Raw genomic sequence first — 26570 nt, forward strand, 5'->3', positions numbered from 1 at the left:
ACATAAGCAGCTGAAGTCACATGTTTGTCAACATAAGCAGCTGAAGTCACGTGTTTGTCAACATAAGCAGCTGAAGTCACATGTTTATCAACATAAGCAGCTGAAGTCACATGTTTGTCAACATAAGCAGCTGAAGTCACGTGTTTGTCAACATAAGCAGCTGAAGTCACATGTTTGTCAACATAAGCAGCTGAAGTCACATGTTTGTCAACATAAGCAGCTGAAGTCACATGTTTGTCAACATAAGCAGCTGAAGTCACATGTTTGTCAACATAAGCAGCTGAAGTCACATGTTTGTCAACATAAGCAGCTGAAGTCACATGTTTGTCAACATAAGCAGCTGAAGTCACGTGTTTGTCAACATAAGCAGCTGAAGTCACATGTTTGTCAACATAAGCAGCTGAAGTCACATGTTTGTCAACATAAGCAGCTGAAGTCACATGTTTGTCAACATAAGCAGCTGAAGTCACATGTTTGTCAACATAAGCAGCTGAAGTCACATGTTTGTCAACATAAGCAGCTGAAGTCACATGTTTGTCAACATAAGCAGCTTCAAAGCAGAGTCCCACTGGACAGAGCAACAAACTCCCAGCAGCCTTTGCAACAACCCGGAATGGTCCACAAGGGTCAGAGAAGGAAAGGTGAGCAGGTGTTTGACCCCTCTGAAAGGTCAAGAAGGTGTGTGACCTCAGATGACCCTCCCAGGTGGTGTGGTGTGCGGAGGAAGGCAGACAAGCAGCTCCTCCATTGCCATGGCAACCATTCCCGACTGCGTGGACAACGCCACACAGACTGACATCTCCTTCCAGCACGGTGGGAGGGGCCAAGGTCGCCAGGGTGATGGGGGCTCCTCCCCTCCCCCGCCCACAGAGCATCACCAGCTGGGGGAGGAGCCAGAGAACATCTGTCCTCACCATCCATCTCCCCTCAGCTGCACCTTGGACCACCAGCCGGAGTACCAGGTCCACCACCAGCTGGACCACCAGGTGGACCACCAGCTGGACCACCAGGTACTTCCCCCACTGATGGCGCTCTCGCTCCAGGAGGTGGCGCTCTACAAGTCCAGCCAGGAGGAGAAGCTGGGCCTGACGGTGTGCTACAGGACAAAGGACGAGGACCACCTGGGCATCTACGTGGGCGAGGTAACCTTCTCTCTCTCTCTCTCTCTCTCTCTCTACGCCACTCTGCGTGTGTGTTGACTCCCTCTGGTCATGTGACACTCTGCGTGTGTGTGTCACATGACGCAGGTCAAGCCAGACGGCATCGCCGCCAAGAACGGACGCATCAGAGAGGGAGACAGAATACTTCAGGTGCCTCACCACTTCCTGTGGAATGTTGGCCGTTGTCATGGTTACCAGAGTGTCCTGTAATAGGTGCAGGCAAACTTTTGTTGGAATGAATTCCACAAGATGGCGCTAGCTACATTGGAAGTATGGTCTCTTCTTCTTCTTTGTGCTGGAGGACTTTACACCTCAATAACAACACTGCTCTGGTCACTCTAGTCTGGGAATACATTCAGACATACACATTGGAATAAATAAATACATACAAATTGGAATAAATAAAGAAATACAAATTGGAATAAATACATAAATACAAATTGGAATAAATAAAGAAATACAAATTGGAATAAATTAATAAATACATAAATATAAATTGGAATAAATAAAGAAATACAAATTGGAATAAAGAAATAAATACAAATTGGAATAAATTAATAAATACATAAATATAAATTGGAATAAATAAAGAAATACAAATTGGAATAAATAAAGAAATACAAATTGGAATAAATAAAGAAATACAAATTGGAATAAATAAAGAAATACAAATTGGAATAAATTAATAAATACATAAATATAAATTGGAATAAATAAATAAATACAAATTGGAATAAATAAATACAAATTAGAATAAATAAATACATACAAATTGGAATAAATACATACAAATTGGAATAAATAAATAAATACAAATTGGAATAAATAAATAAATACACATTGGAATAAATAAATAAATAAATAAATACAAATTGGAATAAATACATACAAATTGGAATACATGAATACAAATTGGAAAAAATAAATAAATACAAATTAAAATAAATAAATAAATAAATACTAAGGAAGTTTCCATTAATTTTGTCCTCACTGCAGATCAACGGCCTGGACATCCAGAACCGAGAAGAAGCGGTGGCCATTTTGAGCCGAGATGATAGCATCAACTTCTCTCTGCTGCTTGCTCGACCCAACTTGAAGGTGACTAACTACTCTGTGGAGGTGACTAACTACTCTGTGGAGGTGACCAATTACTCTGTGGAGGTGACTAACTACTCTGGGGAGGAGACTAACTACTCTGTGGAGGTGACCAACTACTCTGTGGAGGTGACCAACTACTCTGTGGAGGTGACTAACTACTCTGTGGAGGAGACTAACTACTCTGTGGAGGTGACCAACTACTCTGGGGAGGTGACTAACTACTCTGTGGAGGTGACTAACTACTCTGTGGAGGTGACTAACTACTCTGTGGAGGTGACCAACTACTCTGTGGAGGTGACCAACTACTCTGTGGAGGTGACTAACTACTCTGTGGAGGTGACTAACTACTCTGTGGAGGTGACCAACTACTCTGTGGAGGTGACCAACTACTCTGTGGAGGTGACCAACTACTCTGTGGAGGTGACTAACTACTCTGTGGAGGTGACCAACTACTCTGTGGAGGAGACTAACTACTCTGTGGAGGTGACCAACTACTCTGTGGAGGTGACTAACTACTCTGTGGAAGAGACTATTCTGTGGAGGTGACCAACTACTCTGTGTAGGTGACTAACTACTCTGTGGAGGTGACCAACTACTCTGTGGAGGTGACTAACTACTCTGTGGAGGTGACTAACTACTCTGTGGAGGTGACCAACTACTCTGTGGAGGTGACTAACTACTCTGTGGAGGAGACTAACTACTCTGTGGAGGAGACTAACTACTCTGGGGAGGTGACCAACTACTCTGTGGAGGAGACTAACTACTCTGGGGAGGTGACCAACTACTCTGTGGAGGTGACTAACTATTCTGTGGAGGTGACTAACTACTCTGTGGAGGTGACCAACTACTCTGTGGAGGTGACTAACTACTCTGGGGAGGTGACTAACTACTCTGTGGAGGTGACTAACTACTCTGGGAAGGAGACCAACTTCTTTGTGGAAGTGACTAACTACTCTGTGGAGGTGACTAACTACTCTGGGGAGGAGACTAACTACTCTGGGGAGGTGACCAACTACTCTGTGGAGGTGACTAACTATTCTGTGGAGGTGACTAACTACTCTGTGGAGGTGACTAACTACTCTGTGGAGGTGACTAACTACTCTGTGGAGGTGACCAACTACTCTGTGGAGGTGACCAACTACTCTGTGGAGGTGACCAACTACTCTGTGGAGGTGACTAACTACTCTGTGGAGGTGACTAACTACTCTGTGGAGGTGACCAACTACTCTGTGGAGGTGACCAACTACTCTGTGGAGGAGACTAACTACTCTGTGGAGGTGACCAACTACTCTGTGGAGGTGACTAACTACTCTGGGGAGGTGACTAACTACTCTGTGGAGGAGACCAACTACTCTGTGGAGGTGACTAACTACTCTGTGGAGGAGACCAACTACTCTGTGGAGGAGACTAATTACTCTGTGGAGGTGACCAACTACTCTGTGGAGGAGACTAATTACTCTGTGGAGGAGACCAACTACTCTGTGGAGGAGACTAATTACTCTGTGGAGGTGACCAACTACTCTGTGGAGGTGACTAACTACTCTGGGGAGGTGACTAACTACTCTGGGGAGGTGACTAACTACTCTGTGGAAGAGACTATTCTGTGGAGGTGACTCCTTACACTCATCTCAGTCAACACACTTTATGGAGGTGACTAGTTATGATATCCAACAAGTGGTGGTCCGTATAGGACACAGTGGTACTCAGGTGTAATACACTTTTACACCACTTGTGGCAGTAATGACATCATCACACAAGTACTCAGGTGTAATACACTTTTACACCACTTGTGGCAGTAATGACAACATCACACAAGTACTCAGGTGTAATACACTTTTACACCACTTGTGGCAGTAATGACAACATCACACAAGTACTCAGGTGTAATACACTTTTACACCACTTGTGGCAGTAATGACATCATCACACAAGTACTCAGGTGTAATACAAACTGTCAGAGGTAATATCTGAGTGGAGTTGGGTGAGAAAAGTGAAGAACCCTGGTTCAGACGGTAAAAAGGTGTGTCCTCTCTCCTCAGGACGAGGCAACAGAGACCACCAGAGCGACCCTGGAGGACCGAGCCTTCTTGGACATGCTAAATAATCAAGACCCCTCCTCTGGTTCTTGGAGCCTGTGTCATGGAGGACCACCTGAGTTGTCCATCGGAGGACAACTGGATGATGATGAAGGTGACACGGAGGAAGGACAAAAGGCGGAGCGCCCAGTGCCCCTCCCCCCGCTGCTCAACCTGCTGTCCACCAGCCAAGACCTGGACAGCGGACTGGGTCGCACCGACGACAGCACGCGCTACGAGGAGTCCTCCGAGCACGACCTGCTGGGAGATCAAACCAGCGCCTGCAACACCGGCACCACCAACACACCCGGCAGCACCCGCAAGTTCCGGCCAGGACCCAGTCCAAGGTCAGGCCCCAGGCCATAGGCCTTTTGGTCTTTAATGTTACTTGTCTAGCAATACTATTATTGTTATTCCACTCCTGGCACTAAACTGGTTCTTGTTAAAATAGTGGGGGGTGTCAGGGGGGCCTTTTTCATTCTAGAACAATACACACACCTCCAGCTAGGGGGCAACACTGCTCCAATCAAGCAACACATCCTCTAAAGTTGGATTACATTTAGACCAGCCCTTCTTATATCTGGGGGGGTGAAAATATGTCAGGGGGGGGCATGATAATATGTCAGGGGGGGCATGATAAGGTGTCAAGGGGGACATGAAAAGGTGTCAGGGGAGCATGATAAGGTGTCAGGGGGGGCATGACAAGGTCTCAGGGGGCATGATAAGGTGTAAGGGGGCATGATAAGTGGTCAGGGGGGCATGATAAGGTGTCATGGGGGCATGATAAGGTGTCAGGGGGGGCATGATAAGGTGTAAGGGGGCATGATAAGTGGTCAGGGGGGCATGATAAGGTGTCAGGGGGGCATGATAAGGTGTCAGGGGGCATGATAAGGTGTCAGGGGGGGCATGATAAGGTGTAAGGGGGCATGATAAGTGGTCAGGGGGGCATGATAAGGTGTCAGGGGGGCATGATAAGGTGTAAGGGGGCATGATAAGTGGTCAGGGGGGCATGATAAGGTGTCATGGGGGCATGATAAGGTGTCAGGGGGGCATGATAAGGTGTAAGGGGGCATGATAAGTGGTCAGGGGAGCATGATAAGTGGTCAGGGGGGGCATGATAAGGTGTCAGGGGGGCATGATAAGGTGTCAGGGGGGCATGATAAGGTGTCAGGGGGGGCATGATAAGGTGTAAGGGGGCATGATAAGTGGTCAGGGGGGCATGATAAGGTGTCAGGGGGGCATGATAAGGTGTCAGGGGGGCAGGACAACAACATAAACAAGTCCTCAGCTAAATGGCAAGAAGGTGCTAATGCCAGAAAAGAATCAAGTGACTTGTAGGGATAAAAAGTAAATAAATATCAGGCTGTCAATAGTATTCCAATTTAGGGGGGGGGGGCGTGAATGTCTCCAAGGGGGGCATGAGAAAGAAAGAATAAGCTAAATAATAAGCAAAATAAGTCCCAACTGACTTGAAACTGCTGGGGTTTTTGCCTCCTCGCTAAGGTTGGGAAGTCATTTACTTTTGCGGTTCTGATTCCATTTTCCATTATTACGAGTCGCTTCTCTTATCCATTCTTATTTGTACAAAAAGAGAAGAAAAAGGTGCAATGTGTTTAGTTGGGAGCTAACATGGCCTCACTTAGCATAGAAAACTACTTTTACAAATACATTTTAAAATAAATACAAATAATCTTTGTCACATTTCTAGAGAATGCAATATAGAGTTTGTTCAGAAGGTGAAACTAATATAACTTCTTTAGATATCATGTTGATGCTTATTCTTTAGATATCATGTTGACGCTTATTCTTTAGATATCATGTTGATGCTTATTCTTTAGATATCATGTTGACGCTTATTGCTTAGAGCTTATGGAAAACTTGATTGGGAACATCTCAGAAAGTGTGGTGTGCTGTAAACTGTAAGTCATCAAGATGATATCAAATAGAGGCTTGACATGTATCACTTTGCATGTCATGAGTTAATATCACATCTTAGTTTTACATTTGGAGTTGACTTGCTGACATGGAAGGACTTTTACACCATATTCTCATGTCGCCTGTATAACATATAGACTTAGACTTACACTTAGACTTAGACTTAGACTTCCTTTTTATTGTCATTCAAATTTGAACTTTACAGCACAGATAAGAACAACATTTGTTTACATAAGCTCATGGTAGTGCAGGATAAAAAAGCAATAAGGTGCATATATAAATAAATAAATATATATATAAATAATATATAAATATATATATAAAATAAATAAATATACATAAATATATATAAATAAATAAATAAATAGATTACTGTACAGATAAATATATTGCACTTTTTCACATGCGTCCACGTTTATGGATGTATGTTATATTGTCTTTTTTATTCCAGCCAGTTAATCCATTTTGGGGGGAGTTGAGGGGATAATTTAATTATGATGCATTCAAGGGTCTTATGGCCTGAGGGAAGAAGCTGTTACAGAACCTGGAGGTTCTGCTTCGGAGGCTGCGGAACCTCTTTCTAGAGTCCAGCAGTGAAAACAGTCCTTGGTGGGGGTGGGAGGAGTCTTTGCAGATTTTCTGAGCCCTGGTCAGGCAGCGGCTTTTTGCCATCTCCTGGATAGGAGGAAGAGGAGTCCTGATGATCTTTTCCGCCGTCCTCACCACTCTCTGGAGAGACTTCCAGTCTGAGGCATTGCAGGCTCCAGTCCATTACTGGTCAGAATATATGAGAAGGCATTGATGTAACAAGTAGTAGCGCTGACATTAGTATCTGTAGTATTTAGCTCAGATGACTGTGGTTCATTGATTTCATGCTGGATGTTCCAATGTTGCAGCATGTTGTCCTCCTCTTGATGAAAGTATTCAAAGAAGCGCTGTTGCAATCTTTTCTAGTAAAATGTTGGCCAAATTCGGTGCACTTTTTCCACCCGGTGTGGCCATGTTGCTGATATCCTCACCCGGAAGGTTGGATAAGAAACCGTTTGAATGACTGGCAAGCGATTCCAAAGACTTGATACACTGGGAACCGTTTTTCCATTCCCATCACTACTCTTCGGTCTTTGAGAACAGGTGACGTCACTGTTTCAAACTTCAATCAAGGGTCCTTGAACGCATCACACTTAACATAACTCAGGCTGTCACAAATAGATTTATTATATTTGCATGTTCACCTCATCCTTGATGTTGTTATGACGTCTGTGTTGAGTGAACCGTCAAGTGTTCCGTGGTGACTTTTCCACTTTCAGAAGAAACAAAACCTTTTGGGGTGTAGGTAGTGTTTATAACACATTCCTCTTTTGATTTAAACAACTTTATTATTGACTTTTAACAGCAAAATGTTCTGTTATGACATTGTATTTTATAAAAGACGGACTTAAATGAAAGAAAACATCTTTAATCTTTACAAAAGCCCAGTTCATGGTCATGTGGCCCCCAAGTGGTCGTGGTCCTAAACAACATCAAGTATTTATGCCATGGGCAAGAAATTCGCCTGAACTACCTCACATTTTTCGGTTTCCTGGCACAGACTAAGTCCAAGACCCAGTCCCGGGTTCTGCCCTAGCCCCAAGCTGGCCCCCAGTCCTGGCAATGGCCGAGGAGACTCGACCCCTCCTTTCCTACACCTGCCTGACCTGCAGCTCTGCTCTGACTTTCTCACTGGACCGGACTGGACAGAGCCAGCCCACCACAAGGTACATCTAGGACAGGACTTCCTGCATGTGTCCCAATAGTTTTGCCCAGATAGTCTAATCATCAACCTTTGACCCCTTAGCCCCAGCCGCACAGGAGTCCTGGAAACACGATGACCATGCCTGGCCTGACGGAGGACGAGTGCCAGCAGTACCAGGGGCTGCTTGAGATCAGGTACCAGTACGAGTACGAGTCCCAGGTCAAAGAGTCAGGTCTTGAGGAGGGAAAAGACGGAGAGGAGTGGGAGGGAGGAGAAGTGAGCGTGAGCGAGCACCAGATGGCGCTGGTGGAGGAGGAGCTGCGTCACCTGGAGTTCAAGTGTCGCAACATCCTGCGCGCTCAGAAGATGCAGCAGCTCCGGGAGCGCTGCCTGAAAGCCTGGATGATGGAGGAGACCACAGGTAACCACGGCAACCACAGTAGTAACATTGTTTGTCCAAAAATCCTACTTCCATGAAACTTTGAAGAAGAACCAAATATATTTCTGTCCGTATATCCCAAAGTTGCTTCATAACATAAGCAAGTTGCAGTTTTTCAATCTCTCCCCCGCCCAAACCATCATATGTGTCTTAGGAACACCCAGAACTGGGTCAAGCAGACAAACCATGACATGTGTCTTAGGAACACCCAGGACTGGGTCAAGCAGACAAACCATCATATGTGTCTTAGGAACACCCAGGACTGGGTCAAGCAGACAAACCATGATATGTGTCTTAGGAACACCCAGGACTGGGTCAAGCAGACAAACCATCATATGTGTCTTAGGAACACCCAGGACTGGGTCAAGCAGACAAACCATCATATGTGTCTTAGGAACACCCAGGACTGGGTCAAGCAGACAAACCATCATATGTGTCTTAGGAACACCCAGGACTGGGTCAAGCAGACAAACCATCATATGTGTCTTAGGAACACCCAGGACTGGGTCAAGCAGACAAACCATGATATGTGTCTTAGGAACACCCAGGACTGGGTCAAGCAGACAAACCATGATATTTGTCTTAGGAACACCCAGGACTGGGTCAAGCAGACCAACCATGATATGTGTCTTAGGAACACCCAGGACTGGGTCAAGCAGACAAACCATGATATTTGTCTTAGGAACACCCAGGACTGGGTCAAGCAGACAAACCATGATATGTGTCTTAGGAACACCCAGGACTGGGTCAAGCAGACAAACCATGACATGTGTCTTAGGAACACCCAGGACTGGGTCAAGCAGACCAACCATGATATGTGTCTTAGGAACACCCAGGACTGGGTCAAGCAGACCAACCATGATATGTGTCTTAGGAACACCCAGGACTGGGTCAAGCAGACCAACCATGATATTTGTCTTATGAACACCCAGGACTGGGTCAAGCAGACAAACCATGACATGTGTCTTAGGAACACCCAGGACTGGGTCAAGCAGACCAACCATGATATGTGTCTTAGGAACACCCAGGACTGGGTCAAGCAGACAAACCATGATATTTGTCTTAGGAACACCCAGGACTGGGTCAAGCAGACCAACCATGATATGTGTCTTAGGAACACCCAGGACTGGGTCAAGCAGACAAACCATGATATTTGTCTTAGGAACACCCAGGACTGGGTCAAGCAGACAAACCATGATATGTGTCTTAGGAACACCCAGGACTGGGTCAAGCAGACAAACCATGACATGTGTCTTAGGAACACCCAGGACTGGGTCAAGCAGACCAACCATGATATGTGTCTTAGGAACACCCAGGACTGGGTCAAGCAGACCAACCATGATATGTGTCTTAGGAACACCCAGGACTGGGTCAAGCAGACCAACCATGATATTTGTCTTATGAACACCCAGGACTGGGTCAAGCAGACAAACCATGACATGTGTCTTAGGAACACCCAGGACTGGGTCAAGCAGACCAACCATGATATGTGTCTTAGGAACACCCAGGACTGGGTCAAGCAGACAAACCATGATGTGTGTCTTAGGAACACCCAGGACTGGGTCAAGCAGACAAACCAGGACTGGGTCAAGCAGACAAACCATGATATGTGTCTTAGGAACACCCAGGACTGGGTCAAGCAGACAAACCATGATATTTGTCTTAGGAACACCCAGGACTGGGTCAAGCAGACAAACCATGATATGTGTCTTAGGAACACCCAGGACTGGGTCAAGCAGACCAACCATGATATTTGTCTTATGAACACCCAGGACTGGGTCAAGCAGACAAACCATGATATGTGTCTTAGGAACACCCAGGACTGGGTCAAGCAGACAAACCATGATATGTGTCTTAGGAACACCCAGGACTGGGTCAAGCAGACAAACCATGATATGTGTCTTAGGAACACCCAGGACTGGGTCAAGCAGACAAGGACAATGTTGCTGCCATCTATTGACCATATAGTCAAACTACATATACTGGACTTCAATAATAATGCTTTATTGACAAGGACTTTTATACCAAAATAAAATGTACCTTCATCAACGAATGGATCTAATTGTATGATGTAGTGTTACGTTCATAACATGAATAATATTCAATCAACTCCGACTGGATCATGACAAATACTGACAGCCAAGAGGGATATTCATTTGTACCAGTTTTAATTGGTGAGGTGAGGCTGCTTGATGTTTGGTGCACACCAGTTGACTTCAGGAATGTTTGATGCAGTTTTTTCACTGGCAATTGTGTTTTAGTGACACCTACTGGCCACAATAATTCATAAAGTTAAGCTTATGACGCCATAATTGGAGTGATGCGGACACATTTGTTACTTTAGTTTTGCTATTGCTCTCCTATATTTAGCGCTTATTTCTGTTGTCAGCGCTTCGTTCCGCCTTTGTTTATCCTCTTGTTGCTAGGAGCGCTGATTGCACACACCTGCCTCTGTTAGGTGATTAGACTTAGACTTAGACTTAGACTTCCTTTTTATTGTCATTCAAATGTGAACTTTACAGCACAGATAAGAACGACATTTTGTTACATAAGCTCATGGTAGTGCAGGATAAAAAAGCAATAAGGTGCATATATAAATAAATAAATATGTATAAATAATATATAAATATATATATAAAAAAATATATATATATAAATAAATAAATAGATTCCATCCATCCATCCATCCATTTTCTACCGCTTATTCCCTTTTGGGGTCGCGGGGGGCGCTGGAGCCTATCTCAGCTACAATCGGGCGGAAGGCGGGGTACACCCTGGACAAGTCGCCACCTCATCGCAGGGCCAACACAGATAGACAGACAACATTCACACTCACATTCACACACTAGGGCCAATTTAGTGTTGCCAATCAACCTATCCCCAGGTGCATGTCTTTGGAGGTGGGAGGAAGCCGGAGTACCCGGAGGGAACCCACGCAGTCACGGGGAGAACATGCAAACTCCACACAGAAAGATCCCGAGCCCGGGATTGAACCCAAGACTACTCAGGACCTTCGTATTGTGAGGCAGATGCACTAACCCCTCTGCCACCGTGAAGCTTACTGTACAGATAAATATATTGCACTTTTTCACATGCGTCCACGTTTATGGATGTATGTTATATTGTCTTTTTTATTCCCAGCGAGTTAATCCATTTTGGGGGAAGTTGAGGGGATCATTTAATTATGATGGGGCTTGAGGGAAGAAGCTGTTACAGAACCTGGAGGTTCTGCTTCGGAGGCTGCGGAACCTCTTTCTTGAGTCCAGCAGTGAAAACAGTCCTTGGTGGGGGTGGGAGGAGTCTTTGCAGATTTTCTGAGCCCTGGTCAGGCAGCGGCTTTTTGCCATCTCCTGGATAGGAGGAAGAGGAGTCCTGATGATCTTTTCCGCCGTCCTCACCACTCTCTGGAGAGACTTCCAGTCTGAGGCATTGCAGGCTCCAGTCCAGACAGAGATGCTGTTGGTCAGCAGGCTCTCTATAGTGCCTCTGTAGAATGTGCTCTTTTCATCCCACGCAAAAAGTGCATGCGCTGCTGAGCTCTTTTTACAAGAGCTCCGGTGTGTAGGGACCAGGTTATATTGTCAGTTATCTGCACCCCCAGGAACTTACTGCTTACTATCTCCACCGCGGTGCCGTTGATGAAGAGTGGAGCGTGGCTGGACTGGTGCTTCCTGAAGTCAACCATGATCTCCTTGGTCTTGTTGACATTCAGGACCAGGTTGTTGGTTCTGCACCAGTCAACCAGATTTTTCACCTCCTCCCTGTAGTCCATGTCATTGTTGTCACGGATGAGGCCCACTACTGTCGTGTCGTCCGCATACTTCACAATGTGGTTGGTAGTGGACCTGGCGCAGCAGTCATGGGTCATCAACGTGAACAGCAGTGGACTCAGGACGCAGCCCTGGGGGGAGCCGGTGCTCAGGGAGATGGCACTGGAGGTGTTGTTGCCCACTCTCACAGATTGGGGTCTGTCTGTGAGGAAGTCAAGCAGTTGCATAGGGGGGTACTGAATGCAAGGGGGGCCAGTTTGCTCACCAAGTGCTTCGGGATGATGGTGTTGAATGCTGAGCTGAAGTCAAGGAACAACATCCGCACGTGTGTGTCCTTTCCTTCCAGATGTTCTAAGCTCAGGTGGAGTGCAGAGGAGATGGCGTCCTCTGTGGAGCGGTTAGGGCGATAAGCAAACTGGTATGGGTCGAATGTGGGGGGAAGTCTGAAGACAATAGATTAGAACTCGCACCTGCGGCCAATCCCAATCAACACCTTTATATGCCAGTCTTGCTGTCCAGTCGGCGTGGGACTATTGTTTGCTTTTGGCGAGCGTTTATTTTGTACATTCTTGTGCTACTTAGTACATTTCTTGTTAGCTTTTCATGTTTCCTATGCTTTGCTAAGACATTCACCTTTTGTGCCTGAGGCTTCTTTATATTTTGCCTCCTGCTTCACAAACACACCTCACCATGCCAAGAGTTGACATAATAGTACAAGCTGAAATAAACCAGAGGTGTAGTGAACCGCACCATACCACTAAATTTCTTCCTGGAGGTAAGTGCGTTCACATTGACCCTAACCCTAACCCTAACCCTAACACTGCAAAAACACAAACATCCTCATATGTGTCGGACTTGTTATTAATGAATTCAAGCTCATTCACACAATTTGACGGGCAGGTATTTTTGACGGCGATGAGAGCCGAGAGTTGTCAGCCATCAACGAGCTCCCGAAACGTTTCAATGACAGCACCGGCGCCTACAACAGCAGTCGCAGCACTCCATTAGACAGCTGTGGGCAGATACCGCCTCTCCAGGAAGAAGACCACAACACAGGCAGACCGCCAATGTACCCGCCTACACTCCTAGCCCTCAGTCACCTTCCACCCTTCAACTCGCCCATCGCTAGCCGTCGCCGAGACCGTGAGAGGCGACACTCCAATCTCGGGTGCTCACTCTCGCCTGGCGCTGGACGGAGTTACGACCAGGGGAACAGCTCACGCTCCATGCCTTCCACGCCTTCCAAGTTCAGGTTCAAACAATTTCCACACTGAAAGAAATGTCTTGATCCTTAAACATCATAGCTAATCTAGAATTGGTTTGTTCCTACACAGATCTCTGTCCAAAGAGGCGGGCTCATCTTCTAGGAGGGATGTGGCTGGCGAAGAGCTGGGCTCCAAAACTGGTAATAAGCCTCCTTTTCATGTATTAACCTGCCCATCTTGCATAACGGACTCATGAATGGACATTTGGCATGCAGCTGCCACTCCTATCAGGCATGGAGGAGGCAGCGGAAAGTCCAGCCCCTTCTTGTCCCACCAAAGTAGAGTCAAACCCTTAGAACGCTACCAGAGCTGCATCGCGCTGCCTTCTGATGGCCTGGTAGAGCCGCTGGATCGGCTCTTGAGAGGAGAGGGGGGGGAGAGAGGGGAGGGCACAGGCAGCAGCGGGCCCGCCAGTCCTCGCAGCGTGAATAGCGCCCCATGTGGTCTGGAGGAGCAGCATGCAGTCTCACGGTTGGGACTGGCGTTACCGCTTGGGTTGCTGCACTCGTCGCCAACGTCTACATCACAGCGCATGGAATGGAAGGTAATATTTAAAAAAAAAAAATGTAGCTGATGATTCTTTTTTGTGTACTTACCTCTTTTGTCCTCCTTGAGAAACCCTGACCATCTCTACTGATCAGACTGCTTTCTCCGTTTTCACATTCAGGTGAAGATCCGCAGCGACGGCACACGTTACGTGGCCAAGCGGCCTGTGAGAGACCGCCTGCTCAAGGCCAGAGCCATGAAGATCAGAGAGGAACGTAGCGGCATGACGACTGATGACGACGCTGCCAGTGAGATGAAGCAGGTACCTCAACCTCTTCAGTGGTGGGTACACTATGGGCACCACTTTTAATCCATGGATTTACCTACCAGATGTGGGACGACAGTCCTGACATATCTGTAGATCTGAATTGGAGTGAAGAGTGTTCATGCAGAGTGAGACATTCAATTATATGAAACAAAGTCCCCATTCTGGTGTACGTCGCACATTGCAAAGATTCCTAGGAGACTGCAGCCGGGCATTGATGAAGAAACTATTTAGTAGGACGACAAGGTCCAAGATGTCCTGATTATCTATGACTATCGGCAATATGGATTCCCCACTTTCTCCCAGCTTTTCAGAATCTCCAGAAGGTTAAGACAGTCAAGCTCTTTTGGCAAACAAGGCGCCTTTCCAAATGTTTGTCGTGTTGATACAATTACCTAGCATAATCACTGAGACGTAATATGCTTCACAGCCGGGTAATCTGCCAGAGAGACATGACTTGCTGAGCAAAAGGGTGGATATGGAGTTCTTACTCTCCTGATCTTGCATTGAGTGACGGGAGCTGAACCTGTATGGCCCCTTTGGTTTCCATGTTGGAGTTCTGCCTCCTCCAACCCAGTTTCTGCTGTTGTTGTTGATTCGGACCTCTGCACGGGACTCGCAAAGATTGCCTGCTTGTAGTTCTCCTCGTAGGCTGTAGCAATTCGTAAGACCTGCGGGGTGCAGGTCAACACCTGACACCGAGAGCAGCAAGGATCAGCAGTTGGTTGCAAACAACGTTGAGAAAAGGTTGCGGCCATTGATTGATTGATTGAGACTTTTATTGGTAGGTTGCACAGTGAAATAAATATTCCGTACAATTGACCACTAAATGGTAACACCCCAATAAGTTTTTCAACTTGTTTAAGTCGGGGTCCACTTAAATTGATTCATGATACAGATATATACTATCAGATATATACTATCATCATAATACAGTCATCACACAAGATAATCACATTGAATTATTTACATTATTTACAATCCGGGGTGTGGAGGGGTGGGGGGTTAGGTTTGGTTGTTATCATCAGTCATCAACAATTGAGAACAGAGAAATAGATATTGGAACAGTGTAGGTCTGACTTGGTAGGATATGGACAGCAAGTAGTGGGCAGAGAGAGAGAGAGAGAGAGAGAGAGAGAGAGAGAGAGAGAGAGAGAGAGAGAGATCAGAAGGCATAAGAAAAAGTATCTGCATTTGATTGTTTACATTTGATTATTAACAATCCGGGGAGGGTGTTAGTTTAGGGTTGTAGCTGCCTGGAGGTGAACTTTTATTGCGGTTTTGAAGGAGGATAGAGATGCCCTTTCTTTTATACCTGTTGGGAGCGCATTCCACATTGATGTGGCATAGAAAGAGAATGAGTTAAGACCTTTGTTAGTTCGGATTCTGGGTTTAACGTGGTTAGTGGAGCTCCCCCTGGTGTTGTGGTTATGGTGGTCATTTACGTTAAGGAAGTAGTTTGACATGTACTTCGGTATCAGGGAGGTGTAGCAGATTTTATAGACTAGGCTCAGTGCAAGTTGTTTTACTCTGTCCTCCACCCTGAGCCAGCCCACTTTGGAGAAGTGGGTAGGAGTGAGGTGTGATCTGGGGTGGAGGTCTAGAAGTAATCTGACTATCTTGTTCTGGGATGTTTGGAGTTTAGATTTGAGGGTTTTGGAGGTGCTAGGGTACCAGGAGGTGCATGCGTAATGGAAAAAGGGTTGAACGAGAGTTCCCGCCAGAATCCTTATGGTGCTTTTGTTGACCAGAGAGGAGATTCTATAGAGAAATCTCGTTCGTTGGTTGACCTTTTTGATTACCTTGGTTGCCATTTTATCACAGGAAAGATTAGCCTCTAGAATGGAACCTAGGTAGGTGACCTCATCTTTCCTGGTGATAACAATGTCACCCACTTTTATAGTGAAGTCATTGACTTTCTTAAGGTTGATGTGGGACCCAAATAGGATGGATTCCGTTTTACCCAAGTGTATGGATAGCTTGTTGTCAGCGAGCCAGGTGCAAGTTCTACAGAGTTCAGCACTGAGGATTTTCTCCACCTGTGACTTGTCCTTGTCTGATACCAGCAAGGCCGAGTCTTCCGCAAACAAGAACAAGTCACAGTCGCATGCCGATGACAAGTCCTTTATGTACTGTATATTAGGAACAGTAAATGCCCCAATACACTGCCTTGGGGGACTCCACAGCTCACCTCTGCCACCTGCTCCCTCTCCTCCAAGTAAGATTGCATCCAGCTCAATGAAGTTTTGTTAAATCCGATTGCTCTGAGCTTATCCAACAGTATAGCTTGGTTAACGGTGTCAAAGGCCTTCTGAAGGTCCAGCATGACCATGCCCACGTCCACCTCATGTTTGATGTGGTCGCTCAGATAGAGAAGGCATGTGTCAGTGGAGTGGTTAGTTCTGAAGTCAGATAGAGAAGGCATGTGTCAGTGGAGTGGTTAGTTCTGAAGTCAGATAGAGAAGGCATGTGTCAGTGGAGTGGTTAGTTCTGAAGTCAGATAGAGAAGGCATGTGTCAGTGGAGTGGTTAGTTCTGAAGTCAGATAGAGAAGGCATGTGTCAGTGGAGTGGTTAGTTCTGAAGTCAGATAGAGAAGGCATGTGTCAGTGGAGTGGTTAGTTCTGAAGTCAGATAGAGAAGGCATGTGTCAGTGGAGTGGTTAGTTCTGAAGTCAGATAGAGAAGGCATGTGTCAGTGGAGTGGTTAGTTCTGAAGCCGGATTGGAATTTGTACATGAGTTTATTAGTGGCAAGGTAACTATCGACCTGTTCATAAACTATTTTCTCCATTACTTTGGAAATGGAACTGAGAATAGAAACAGGTCGGTAGTTGCCAGGTTCCAATTTGCTTCCATTTTTAAAGAGGGGAGTTACTCTTGCTATCTTAAAATCTTTTGGTACTTGGCCTTGTGTAATTGAGAGGTTTATTATGTGCGTGATGATCGGGGCAATGATGGAGGCAGAGTCCCTGAGGAATCTGGAGGGGATATTGTCAAGGCCGGTGGCCTTGTTTGGGTGGAGCGCGCTCAATTTTTTAAACACCTCATCAGCTGAGACCATTTCTAATTTGAAATCATTGTTGGATACTCCTAACTTTCTGTAGAAGTCTTTAATGTGTTCTACACCAAAGCGACCAGAGTGGTGGGACAGCTTGTTGACAAGAGTTGCGGCTATGCTGGTGAAAAAGGCGTTAAGTCTGCTTGCTACCTCCATTTTGTCTGTAATGAGGGAGTCACCCTCCTTGATGTTGATGTTGGTGAGTCTGGTTTTAAGTTTCTGGCTGCAACCAGGAAGCTGGTTGTTGAGAATTTTCCAGAGCTCACGTGGCTTATTTGTGTTTTCCTCTATTTTGTCGTTAATGTAATTTTTTTTTAAGGATTTAGTCAGGTTGGTTGACTTATTTCTTAATTTATTGCATTGCTTTTTGAGAGTTGAAAGGAGTGGTTTGAGGTTGATATTATTGGGTTGTTTATCTACTTCTGTTTTACACTTTTGGTATTCGAAGTATTTTCTGTCTCTGTCTTTTACGGCAGCTAGTAGGTCCGGATTCATCCATGGTTCCGAGTGGGCTTTGATCCTGACTGTTTTCACGGGAGCCATGTCATTTAGTATCTTTAGGAACGCTGTTTTGAAGCGATCCCAAGCAACATCGACCAGGTTGCTCGCGAGCACAGGGGACCAGTCCCACTCATATAATTTGAAATTGAAATGATCACTGGAGTATTTTTTAAGGGATCTGGATTGGGTCGTGTTATGTGGCCATTGGCTTTGGGTTTAGCTATTTTGCGGGTGCAGAAGGTTAGATAGTGGTCGCTAAGACCACAGATCATGACCCCACTATTTTTTATTTTAGGCCGGTCGGAAGTGAGAATAAGATCTATGGTTGATTGGGTGGAATCACACACCCTTGTAGGTAGCGCTATTAGCTGGGAAAGACACGTAATGGAATGGTAGTTACATGTGGGACCTTGTTATCTTTAGTCCATTTGCAAAGGCGCCAACCTCGCTTGCCGAAAGATGACCAGAAGCTGCTGGTTCCTGAGGGTTGACGTCTCCTGGGTGTTCATCAGAGCCCTGTTAGTTGGATTGCGGACCTAATACCGCTGGGTGCCAGATTTGTCCGCCATGGGTTGCCTCACGAGGAACTGAAGTTCCAGACAACATGGCCCTGACAATACCATGTTGCCACCACCCCTACCACGTTGAGGAAGGGTTGGACTTAAGGGGGAGTTGTTACTGTTGTGTCCTTGGGCAGGATGCATCACACACAGGGAAGCTTCAATGACCAAGTTGCTGACTTATGACCCAGATCCGGTACCCGGGTGCCGAACAATGACAGGCCACAGTTTATTAAAAAAACGTAGACACAATTTCACATTGTGTGTGACAGTAAAGGTCTTCTTCTTATGTTATTTGTGAGATCCAGTCATGGCTTGTGACTTCTACAGGTGTTGTCTTCACAGTTGCATAAAGGAAGAAGCATATGTGGTCTCTATGTAGGCAGCTTTGGTGAAGTCTTGAATGTACAACCCTTGTATCGTTATCATCGAGGGCACTGTATAGGTGGTGTATCCAAATACATGTCAAGTGATTCAGTCTCCACACCAACAGGGGCGATACTGGAGCAAAGAAGAGAGGAAGCAGCAGCTGCTGAGAGCCAGAGAGAACAGACGAAGGAGAGAGTTCATGATGCAGAGCCGCCTGGACTACTTGAAGGGGGATAGGTAGGACATTTCCTGTCATACTATCTTGTACTTTTAATTAAGCTACCAACCAACAAATGAAAACAATTCTTGATTGGCCAAGATAACATGCCGGAAAATGTGAATCATGCTATGGCAAAAATTGACAGCTGTGAGAAGATGTGACAATGTCATGCAAAAACTCTTTCCCTTTCCTCTGCAGGGATACATCATCATCACAAGGCGGCGCTGAAGAGCCTCCATCTGTTTATGTACACAAGGACAACAGCATCCTCCTCCTGAGCCAGAAGAGGAGCACCAAGAAGAGGAATCGACGCATCCTGGACAACTGGGTGACCATCCAGGATCTGCTGGCTCACGGCTCGCGATCTCCAGACGGAAAGAAAATATTTAATCCACTCCTCTCCGTGACCACGGTGTGACCCAAACAGGTCATAACGAGAAGAAAGACACAGAGATGCTGTGACCAAATCATTGCTTTTAAAAGTGTGGGAATAAGGATTCTAATTGTGTGGAATTGATTGTTGATTATTAGAACTGGAAAATTCAACCAGCAGAGGTACGGATGATTCAGTCTGGACTAGTTTAATGTTGAAAGAAGAACAAGAAGAGCTAAGTCAATGCAGATGTCCACTATGGCAAGTCTACTGTGATCAATATACTAATACATCAATTCATATTCAAAATAACCCCTTGTTAATTGTCTGCAACTCATTCTGCCATAGCAGAAACATATTTGACATTGGTATTCTCATGTCTCTGTTCCTTGACCATTCCATGGTCGACACACAGAACAGTGGTCAGAGAGAAAAACAACTCGTGTAGATCAGAGCACAGGAGATCTTATGTGAAATCAACAAATTCAATTTGTCTTTAACATTTCAGACAGGACTTTCCTCCAGAACTGGATGTTCAAATCCACCATTGCCCAGCTCTCATTATGGCTGCTTTGTCGCAGAAGACTTTAGGTCAAGCCTTAAAAAACAAAACCCCAATAACTCTCTACTATATCCTTGGCTGCACCTGGAGATTCTGTCCTTAAACATAACCAGCCTTGACCAACATCTACAACCAACCATTTGCTGGAAATGTCAGCACAAAAGCCCATACAGTCGCAGAGAACACCACAGAGAAAGCACAAGGACTCCCAAGTATTTCCTAAAGATCTGGTCCAATGGTCCGCATTGTTCCTGGATCTCAGGTTGGACAAACAGCCAGACTCACCTTTCAAGTTCTTGGGAAAATACTTTTCAAGCAAGGGTATTATCACTTATTAGAGGTGAAGCGGACGGAGGCGGTAGCCATGTTTCTGCCTCACACAAAGTGCACAATGCCCACCAGGCAGCTTCTGTTGAATGTACAAGGTCACAGGCTGCTCATGTTCCAGACCAGGTTCTGCTTCAAGTCAAGACCAACTTGAGTTCCAGTTCAAAAGTGTTTTTATTGACTTAAAGAATGCATGGATTATTCAATGATTAAATATGCTTCAAATGTAGTCAATGTTTGTACTTCCCATGCTATAGTTCTTTACAGTCAATAAAGTACACAAGCTGTTCCAAACCACTTCCTCGTGTTAGTGACTTAGTTCTTTACAGTCAATAAAGCACACAAGCTATTCCAAACCACTTCCACATGTTAGTGACTTACCTGATTAGCATTAATTGATAGTAATAATGATAAAGACATGAATGTTTTCATACAATACCCTTAAGGAAATCTACTTTTGTCAGCAGTCTAATCATCAATAAAGTTCCATTAGCAGCCAGAACTATTGTACTGTGATGTGGTATGCTTTGGATTTGACTTTTCTCTTCCCTTCATTCTGCTACAAACTGAACTTATTTTCTCCTGTTGAGGAATCTGATTTCACTTACTTAGAGTTAGTGCAAAAAGCAAGACAAACATTTTTGAAGGACACAACTCTGTTGTTGTTAGCAAACTGTTCAGGAGGATTCGACGAAAAACGAAGCAAATTTCCCCGAGGAAAAAATCTATACATTAGTTCCATACACCACAAGACTATGACCATAAAATCCATTGTATAGATAATCATTTTAGAAATCAATGAAAGATACAGTGGAACCTTGGGAAACATGTGCACCAGCTTACAAGATACCAGCAGTCTCCTGGTTAGTTGATTGGTTGCCAGCAAAAAGTCCGGTTACGAGCCTCCCCACCGCTAGCTACTCGTACATATAATAGGGGTGTACCCATGTGATGGGATGGGACACCCCTAATATTACTTATAATAGGGGTGTACCCATGTGATGGGTTGTGACACCCCAAATAGTACATATAATAGGGGTGTACCCATGTGATGGGATGGGACACCCCTAATAGTACATATAATAGGGGTGTACCCATGTGATGGTATGTGACACCCCTAATAGTACATATAATAGGGGTGTACCCATGTGATGGTATGTGACACCCCTAATAGTACATATAATAGGGGTGTACCCATGTGATGGTATGTGACACCCCTAATAGTACATATAATAGGGATGTACCCATGTGATGGGATGTGACACCCCTAATAGTACATATAATATGGGTGTACCCATGTGATGGGATGTGACACCCCAAATAGTACATATAATAGGGGTGTACCCATGTGATGGGATACCCCTAATAGTACATATAATAGGGGTGTACTCATGTGATGAGATGGGTCACCCCTAATAGTACATATAATAGGGGTGTACCCATGTGGTGGGATGGAACACCCCAAATAGTACACATAATAGGGGTGTACCCATGTGATGGGACACCCCTAATAGTACATATAATAGTCACTATTATACTAACACTATTGACTTCCTCTCCTGGTGTGTTCCTCCTCACTATTGTGTTCCAGTCAGCGAGGAGGAACATCACTTACGGAAACATGCATCCATATTACATAAGTAGTGTGTGTGTGTGTGGGGGGTGTGTGTGTGTGTGTGGGGGGGGTGTGTGTGTGGGGGGGGGGGGGGGGGTGTGTGTGATCAATACAGGGCTTTCTTTCTCCTTTGTCCTTGACTCATGTCTGGCAATTTGTGGTACATGTCATTATCACACACACACACGCACGCACGCACGCACACACACACACACACACACACACACACACACACACACACACACACACACACACACACACACACACACACACACACACACAGACACCAATGCAAAAAGTGATGTCCTGCACATAGCAATTATCCACACTGGCAAAGTGATCCAGGTCATTTTGATTTATCCTTCCATTATCCCACTTATCCAATATTGGCCCAAAATGACAAAGAAAAATATTTTTGTTCTTAAAATTCTACAAATACTTTGTAATGGCAATGTGAAAATGTTTTTTTTTAACTTTGCAAATGTATTAAAAATAAAAGTCAAAAGTCACATGTACATTCAGACAGTTTGCTCAACACTTAGTTGATGCACCTTTAACTGCAGTCTTGTGGAACATCTTAAGTTCAAGTTCCAGTAGCAACCATTGTCACGCATCTGTGGAGACAACTGATGGAGCTTGACTTAGACTTAGACTTAGACTTAGACTTAGACTTTGACTTCCTTTTTATTGTCATTCAAATTTGAACTTTACAGCACAGATAAGAACGAAATGTCGTTACATAAGCTCATGGTAGTGCAGGATAAAAAAGCAATAAGGTGCATATATAAATAAATAAATATATATAAATAATATATATAAAATAAATATATATATATACATATATATAAATAAATAAATAGATTACTGTACAGATAAATATATTGCACTTTTTCACATGCGTCCACGTTTATGGATGTATGTTATATTGTCTTTTTTATTCCAGCGAGTTAATCCATTTTGGGGGGAGTTGAGGGGATCATTTAATTTAATTATGATGCGTTCAAGAGTCTTACGGCCTGAGGGAAGAAGCTGTTACAGAACCTGGAGGTTCTGCTTCGGAACCTCTTTCTAGAGTCCAGCAGTGAAAACAGTCCTTGGTGGGGGTGGGAGGAGTCTTTGCAGATTTTCTGAGCCCTGGTCAGGCAGCGGCTTTTTGCCATCTCCTGGATAGGAGGAAGAGGAGTCCTGATGATCTTTTCCGCCGTCCTCACCACTCTCTGGAGAGACTTCCAGTCTGAGGCACTGCAGGCTCCAGTCCAGACAGAGATGCAGGTGGTCTCTATAGTGCCTCTGTAGAATGTGCTGAGAGAGCTGTGCTCTTTTCATCCCACGCACAAAGTGCATGCGCTGCTGAGCTCTTTTTACAAGAGCTCCGGTGTGTAGGGACCAGGTTATATTGCCAGTTATCTGCACCCCCAGGAACTTGGTGCTGCTTACTATCTCCACTGCTGTGCCGTTGATGTAGAGTGGAGCGTGGCTGGACTGGTGCTTCCTGAAGTCAACCATGATCTCCTTGGTCTTGTTGACATTCAGGACCAGGTTGTTGGTTCTGCACCAGTCAACCAGATGTTTTACCTCCTCCCTGTAGTCCATGTTGTTGTTGTCACGGATGAGGCCCACTACTGTCGTGTACTTCACAATGTGGTTGGTAGTTGGTGGTTGAGAGGTGCTGCCAAGAGGAGACTGCCCAAAGATAGGTGTGCCAAGTGTCGTGTTCAAAAAGATAGGTGTGCCAAGTGTCGTGTTCAAAAAGATAGGTGTGCCAAGTGTCGTGTTCAAAAAGACTTTCTGCCAAAGGTGTATCAACTAAGTATTGATCAAAGGCTGTGAATGCACATGTGATTTCTTAAGTGTTGTTTTTTAAATACATTTAAAAAAAACAATCAAAAACAAAAACTTCACATTGTTATTATGAGGTATTGTGTATAGAATTTTGAGGACAAAAACAATTAATATTTTTTTGGAATAAGGCTGCAAGATAAGAGACGTGAATACTTCTGACATGTTAGATCCATATGAAGTCCTGCTGGATTTCCAGACTGTAAGATAAGAGACGTGAATACTTCTGACATGCTAGATCTGGATGAAGTCTTGCTGGAGTTCCAAGTCAGGACCAAACGTGACAAGTTGAACTTTTATGTTCCTCAAATGTGGAACAGACTTCCAGAAGATGAAAGACAACATTGGCAATGTTAAAAAAAACATTTGTATTAACTTGTGCATTTGACCACTGCAAGTATTTATTGGTTTAATTAGAATATCTTTGTTTTTTTTAATGATTATTTTTAATGATTTTTATAATCATTTGACTTTTATTTGCCTTCCTGCAATAGCCGTGTGAAACAATTGTGTTCTATAAATAAACGTGTTATGGAGTGTAGAGCAACACAATGATCCCTTTAAATGGACTATTGAAACGTCATGAATGAGATGATACATTCTAGAAGATTCTGTTGCAACATCTTCATGAATCAAAGACACTTTCCACCTCCAGCCAGCAGACGGGGATGGAGAGGTCAAATAGAGGAGGGGGAGGGGCAGGGGGAGAGAGAGGGAGTGATGTCATCTGGGCGAGGCGGCCAATGAGAGCACGGAGGAGAGGAGGAGGAGGAGGAGAAGGAGGAAGGAGACGGGCGTGTTTTATGTGTCGCTGCAGTGTTCACGCCTGACGAAGAAGAGGCAGCAGAAAGACGGGAGAGAGAACACCTGCAGAGGTGAGGAAGCATCATTGTGTATTACTCTCTCTCTGTGTGTGTGTGTGTGTGTGTATGTGTGTGTGTGTGTGTGTGTGTGTGCTGTATGATGCAGTGACATGCAGGTGTATAACCATGAGGTGACATGTATGTGCAGTGGTGGTGAAAAGTGTACATACACTTGTAAAGAACATCATGTCATGGCTGTCTTGACTTTACAAGTCTTATTTGTTTGTGATGTAGTGATTGGAGCACATACTTGTTGGTCACAAAAAACATTCATGAAGTTTGCTTCTTTGATGAATTTATTATGGCTCTACTGAAAATGTGAGGGTGAAAAGTATACATACAGCAATGTTAATATTTGCTTACATGTCCCTTGGCAAGTTGACCTGCAATAAGGCGCTTTTGGTAGCCATCCACAAGCTTCTGCTTGACCACTTGACCACAGTTTTCTGACATGGACTTGTTTCTTCAGCATTGTCCACACCTTTAAGTCAGGACTTTGGGAAGGCCATTCTAAAACCTTCATTCTAGCCTGATTTAGCCATTCCTTTACCACTTTTGACGTCATTGTCCTGTTGGAACACCCAACTGCACCCAAGACCCAACCTCCGGGCTGATGATTTTAGCTTGTCCTGAACAATTTGGAGCTAATCCTCCTTTTTCATTGTCACATTTAAAGCAGCAGTTCCATTGGCAGCAAAACAGGCCCAGAGCATAATACTACCACCACCATGCTTGACGGTAGGTCTGGTGTTCCTGGGATTAAAGGCCTTGCCTTTTCTCCTCCAAACATATTGCTGGGTATTGTGGTCATTGTTGTCATTTTGATATTTGTCATTTTAAAATATTTGTCATTTTAATATTTGTCATTTTAAAATATTTGTCATTTTAAAATATTTGTCATTTTAATATTTGTCATTTTGATATTTGTCATTTTAAAATATTTATCATTTTAAAATATTTGTCATTTTAACATTTGACATTTTAATGTTAGTCATTTTAATATTTGTCATTTCAATATTTGTCATTTCAATATTTGTCATTTTAATATTTGTCATTTTGATATTAGTCATTTCAAAGCCAATACTTAGTTTGAACCTGCTGGGCTTCCGTCAAGTTACATCCCAACGACCTTGAAGGTTCTTAAATGTTTTTCAATTCATTTTTTTTCCTTGCAACGCCTCAGATTTATCTGTAGTAAAAGTTGTATTTCATTTATTTTCAATGTTCTATGCCCTTTTTTGTTAAAGAAACTTTGTTTTCTTATGGCAAAAATATGCAATATTTTCTCTCCAACTAATGTTCAAAGTGGAATATTGGAGCATAATTGGAGCCTAAAATAGTTCATTAGTTCATAACATTGATTTTCATTCATTATTATTTTTTAAGAGATGAAAGCAAATGTCCCATCAAAATACTTGGGGATCCAAAAGGTCGCCATTTATAAAAGTCATACTTTTTTCTTTTTAATCACTCGATTTATAAGTTTGTTTTTGATCTATTTCATCCTTTCTTTTTCTTGATTTCTTTTATGCCATTTTTGTCCTAGAAAAGAGAAAAATATGCAATATTTTGCACCACAAATATTTTAAAGTGGAATATTTGATGTGAAGTACTTGGGTCAATAATTCCTGACAACATTGATTTTGAACAAAGACTCCTTTTAAAGACAAAAACAACTCAAATTCTCAAGGATCCAAAAAGTGCTAAAATAATTCATACATTTTTCAAGTGACCTTTATTGAGGTGGTTGCCATGGTAGCAGCCCGTAACGACAAGTCAGGAGGTGGTGGGACATTATCTGAGTGGGGGTCAGGACGTGGATTCAAACCTGCACCCTGGTCCTTGTCTGTTTGGCCGCCTTTCATTTGCTGCTGTTTGTCTTTTTCCTCCTGAATTCCTGCAATCCCTCCTGGCAACTTGACTTCCTTTCCCTCCCAGTGAGGCCAACACTATTTCACTCCTAGTGAGGCCAACACTATTTCCCTCCCAGTAAGAAGGA

General features: G+C 44.3%; 3 protein-coding genes across 8 annotated transcripts in view; 2 read left to right on the plus strand and 1 right to left on the minus strand.

Moving 5' to 3' along the window:
• slc36a1 (solute carrier family 36 member 1) overlaps positions 1-26570 on the minus strand; it is a 532187-nt gene that overhangs the window by 112903 nt on the left and 392714 nt on the right. The window lies entirely within an intron of this gene.
• LOC133581213 (PDZ domain-containing protein 4-like) lies at positions 547-20552 on the plus strand. 3 transcript variants are annotated; one of them, XM_072914875.1, is made up of 14 exons: positions 547-641; positions 706-986; positions 1044-1142; positions 1248-1310; positions 2157-2258; positions 4298-4680; positions 7857-8022; positions 8103-8421; positions 13110-13461; positions 13544-13614; positions 13690-14018; positions 14142-14282; positions 18897-19009; positions 19191-20552. In XM_072914875.1, the coding sequence occupies exons 1-14, from the start codon at positions 614-616 to the stop codon at positions 19408-19410; spliced, it is 2667 nt and encodes an 888-aa protein (XP_072770976.1). In that variant the 5' UTR covers positions 547-613; the 3' UTR covers positions 19411-20552. The 3 variants fall into 3 exon arrangements, with proteins under 3 accessions (XP_072770976.1, XP_072770974.1, XP_072770975.1); XM_072914873.1 differs by having other exon boundaries at positions 706-1142; XM_072914874.1 differs by having other exon boundaries at positions 706-1142; positions 13110-13455.
• LOC133581211 (neural cell adhesion molecule L1.1-like) overlaps positions 24446-26570 on the plus strand; it is a 74820-nt gene continuing 72695 nt past the window's right edge. For all 4 annotated transcript variants that reach the window (XM_061935301.1, XM_072914876.1, XM_061935305.1 and 1 more), the window contains exon 1: positions 24446-24583. The gene's annotated coding sequence lies outside the window, so the exon portion shown is untranslated. The remainder of the gene's footprint in view (positions 24584-26570) is intronic.

This window comes from Nerophis lumbriciformis, linkage group LG16, assembly GCF_033978685.3.
Source record: "Nerophis lumbriciformis linkage group LG16, RoL_Nlum_v2.1, whole genome shotgun sequence".
Taxonomy (NCBI): domain Eukaryota; kingdom Metazoa; phylum Chordata; class Actinopteri; order Syngnathiformes; family Syngnathidae; genus Nerophis; species Nerophis lumbriciformis.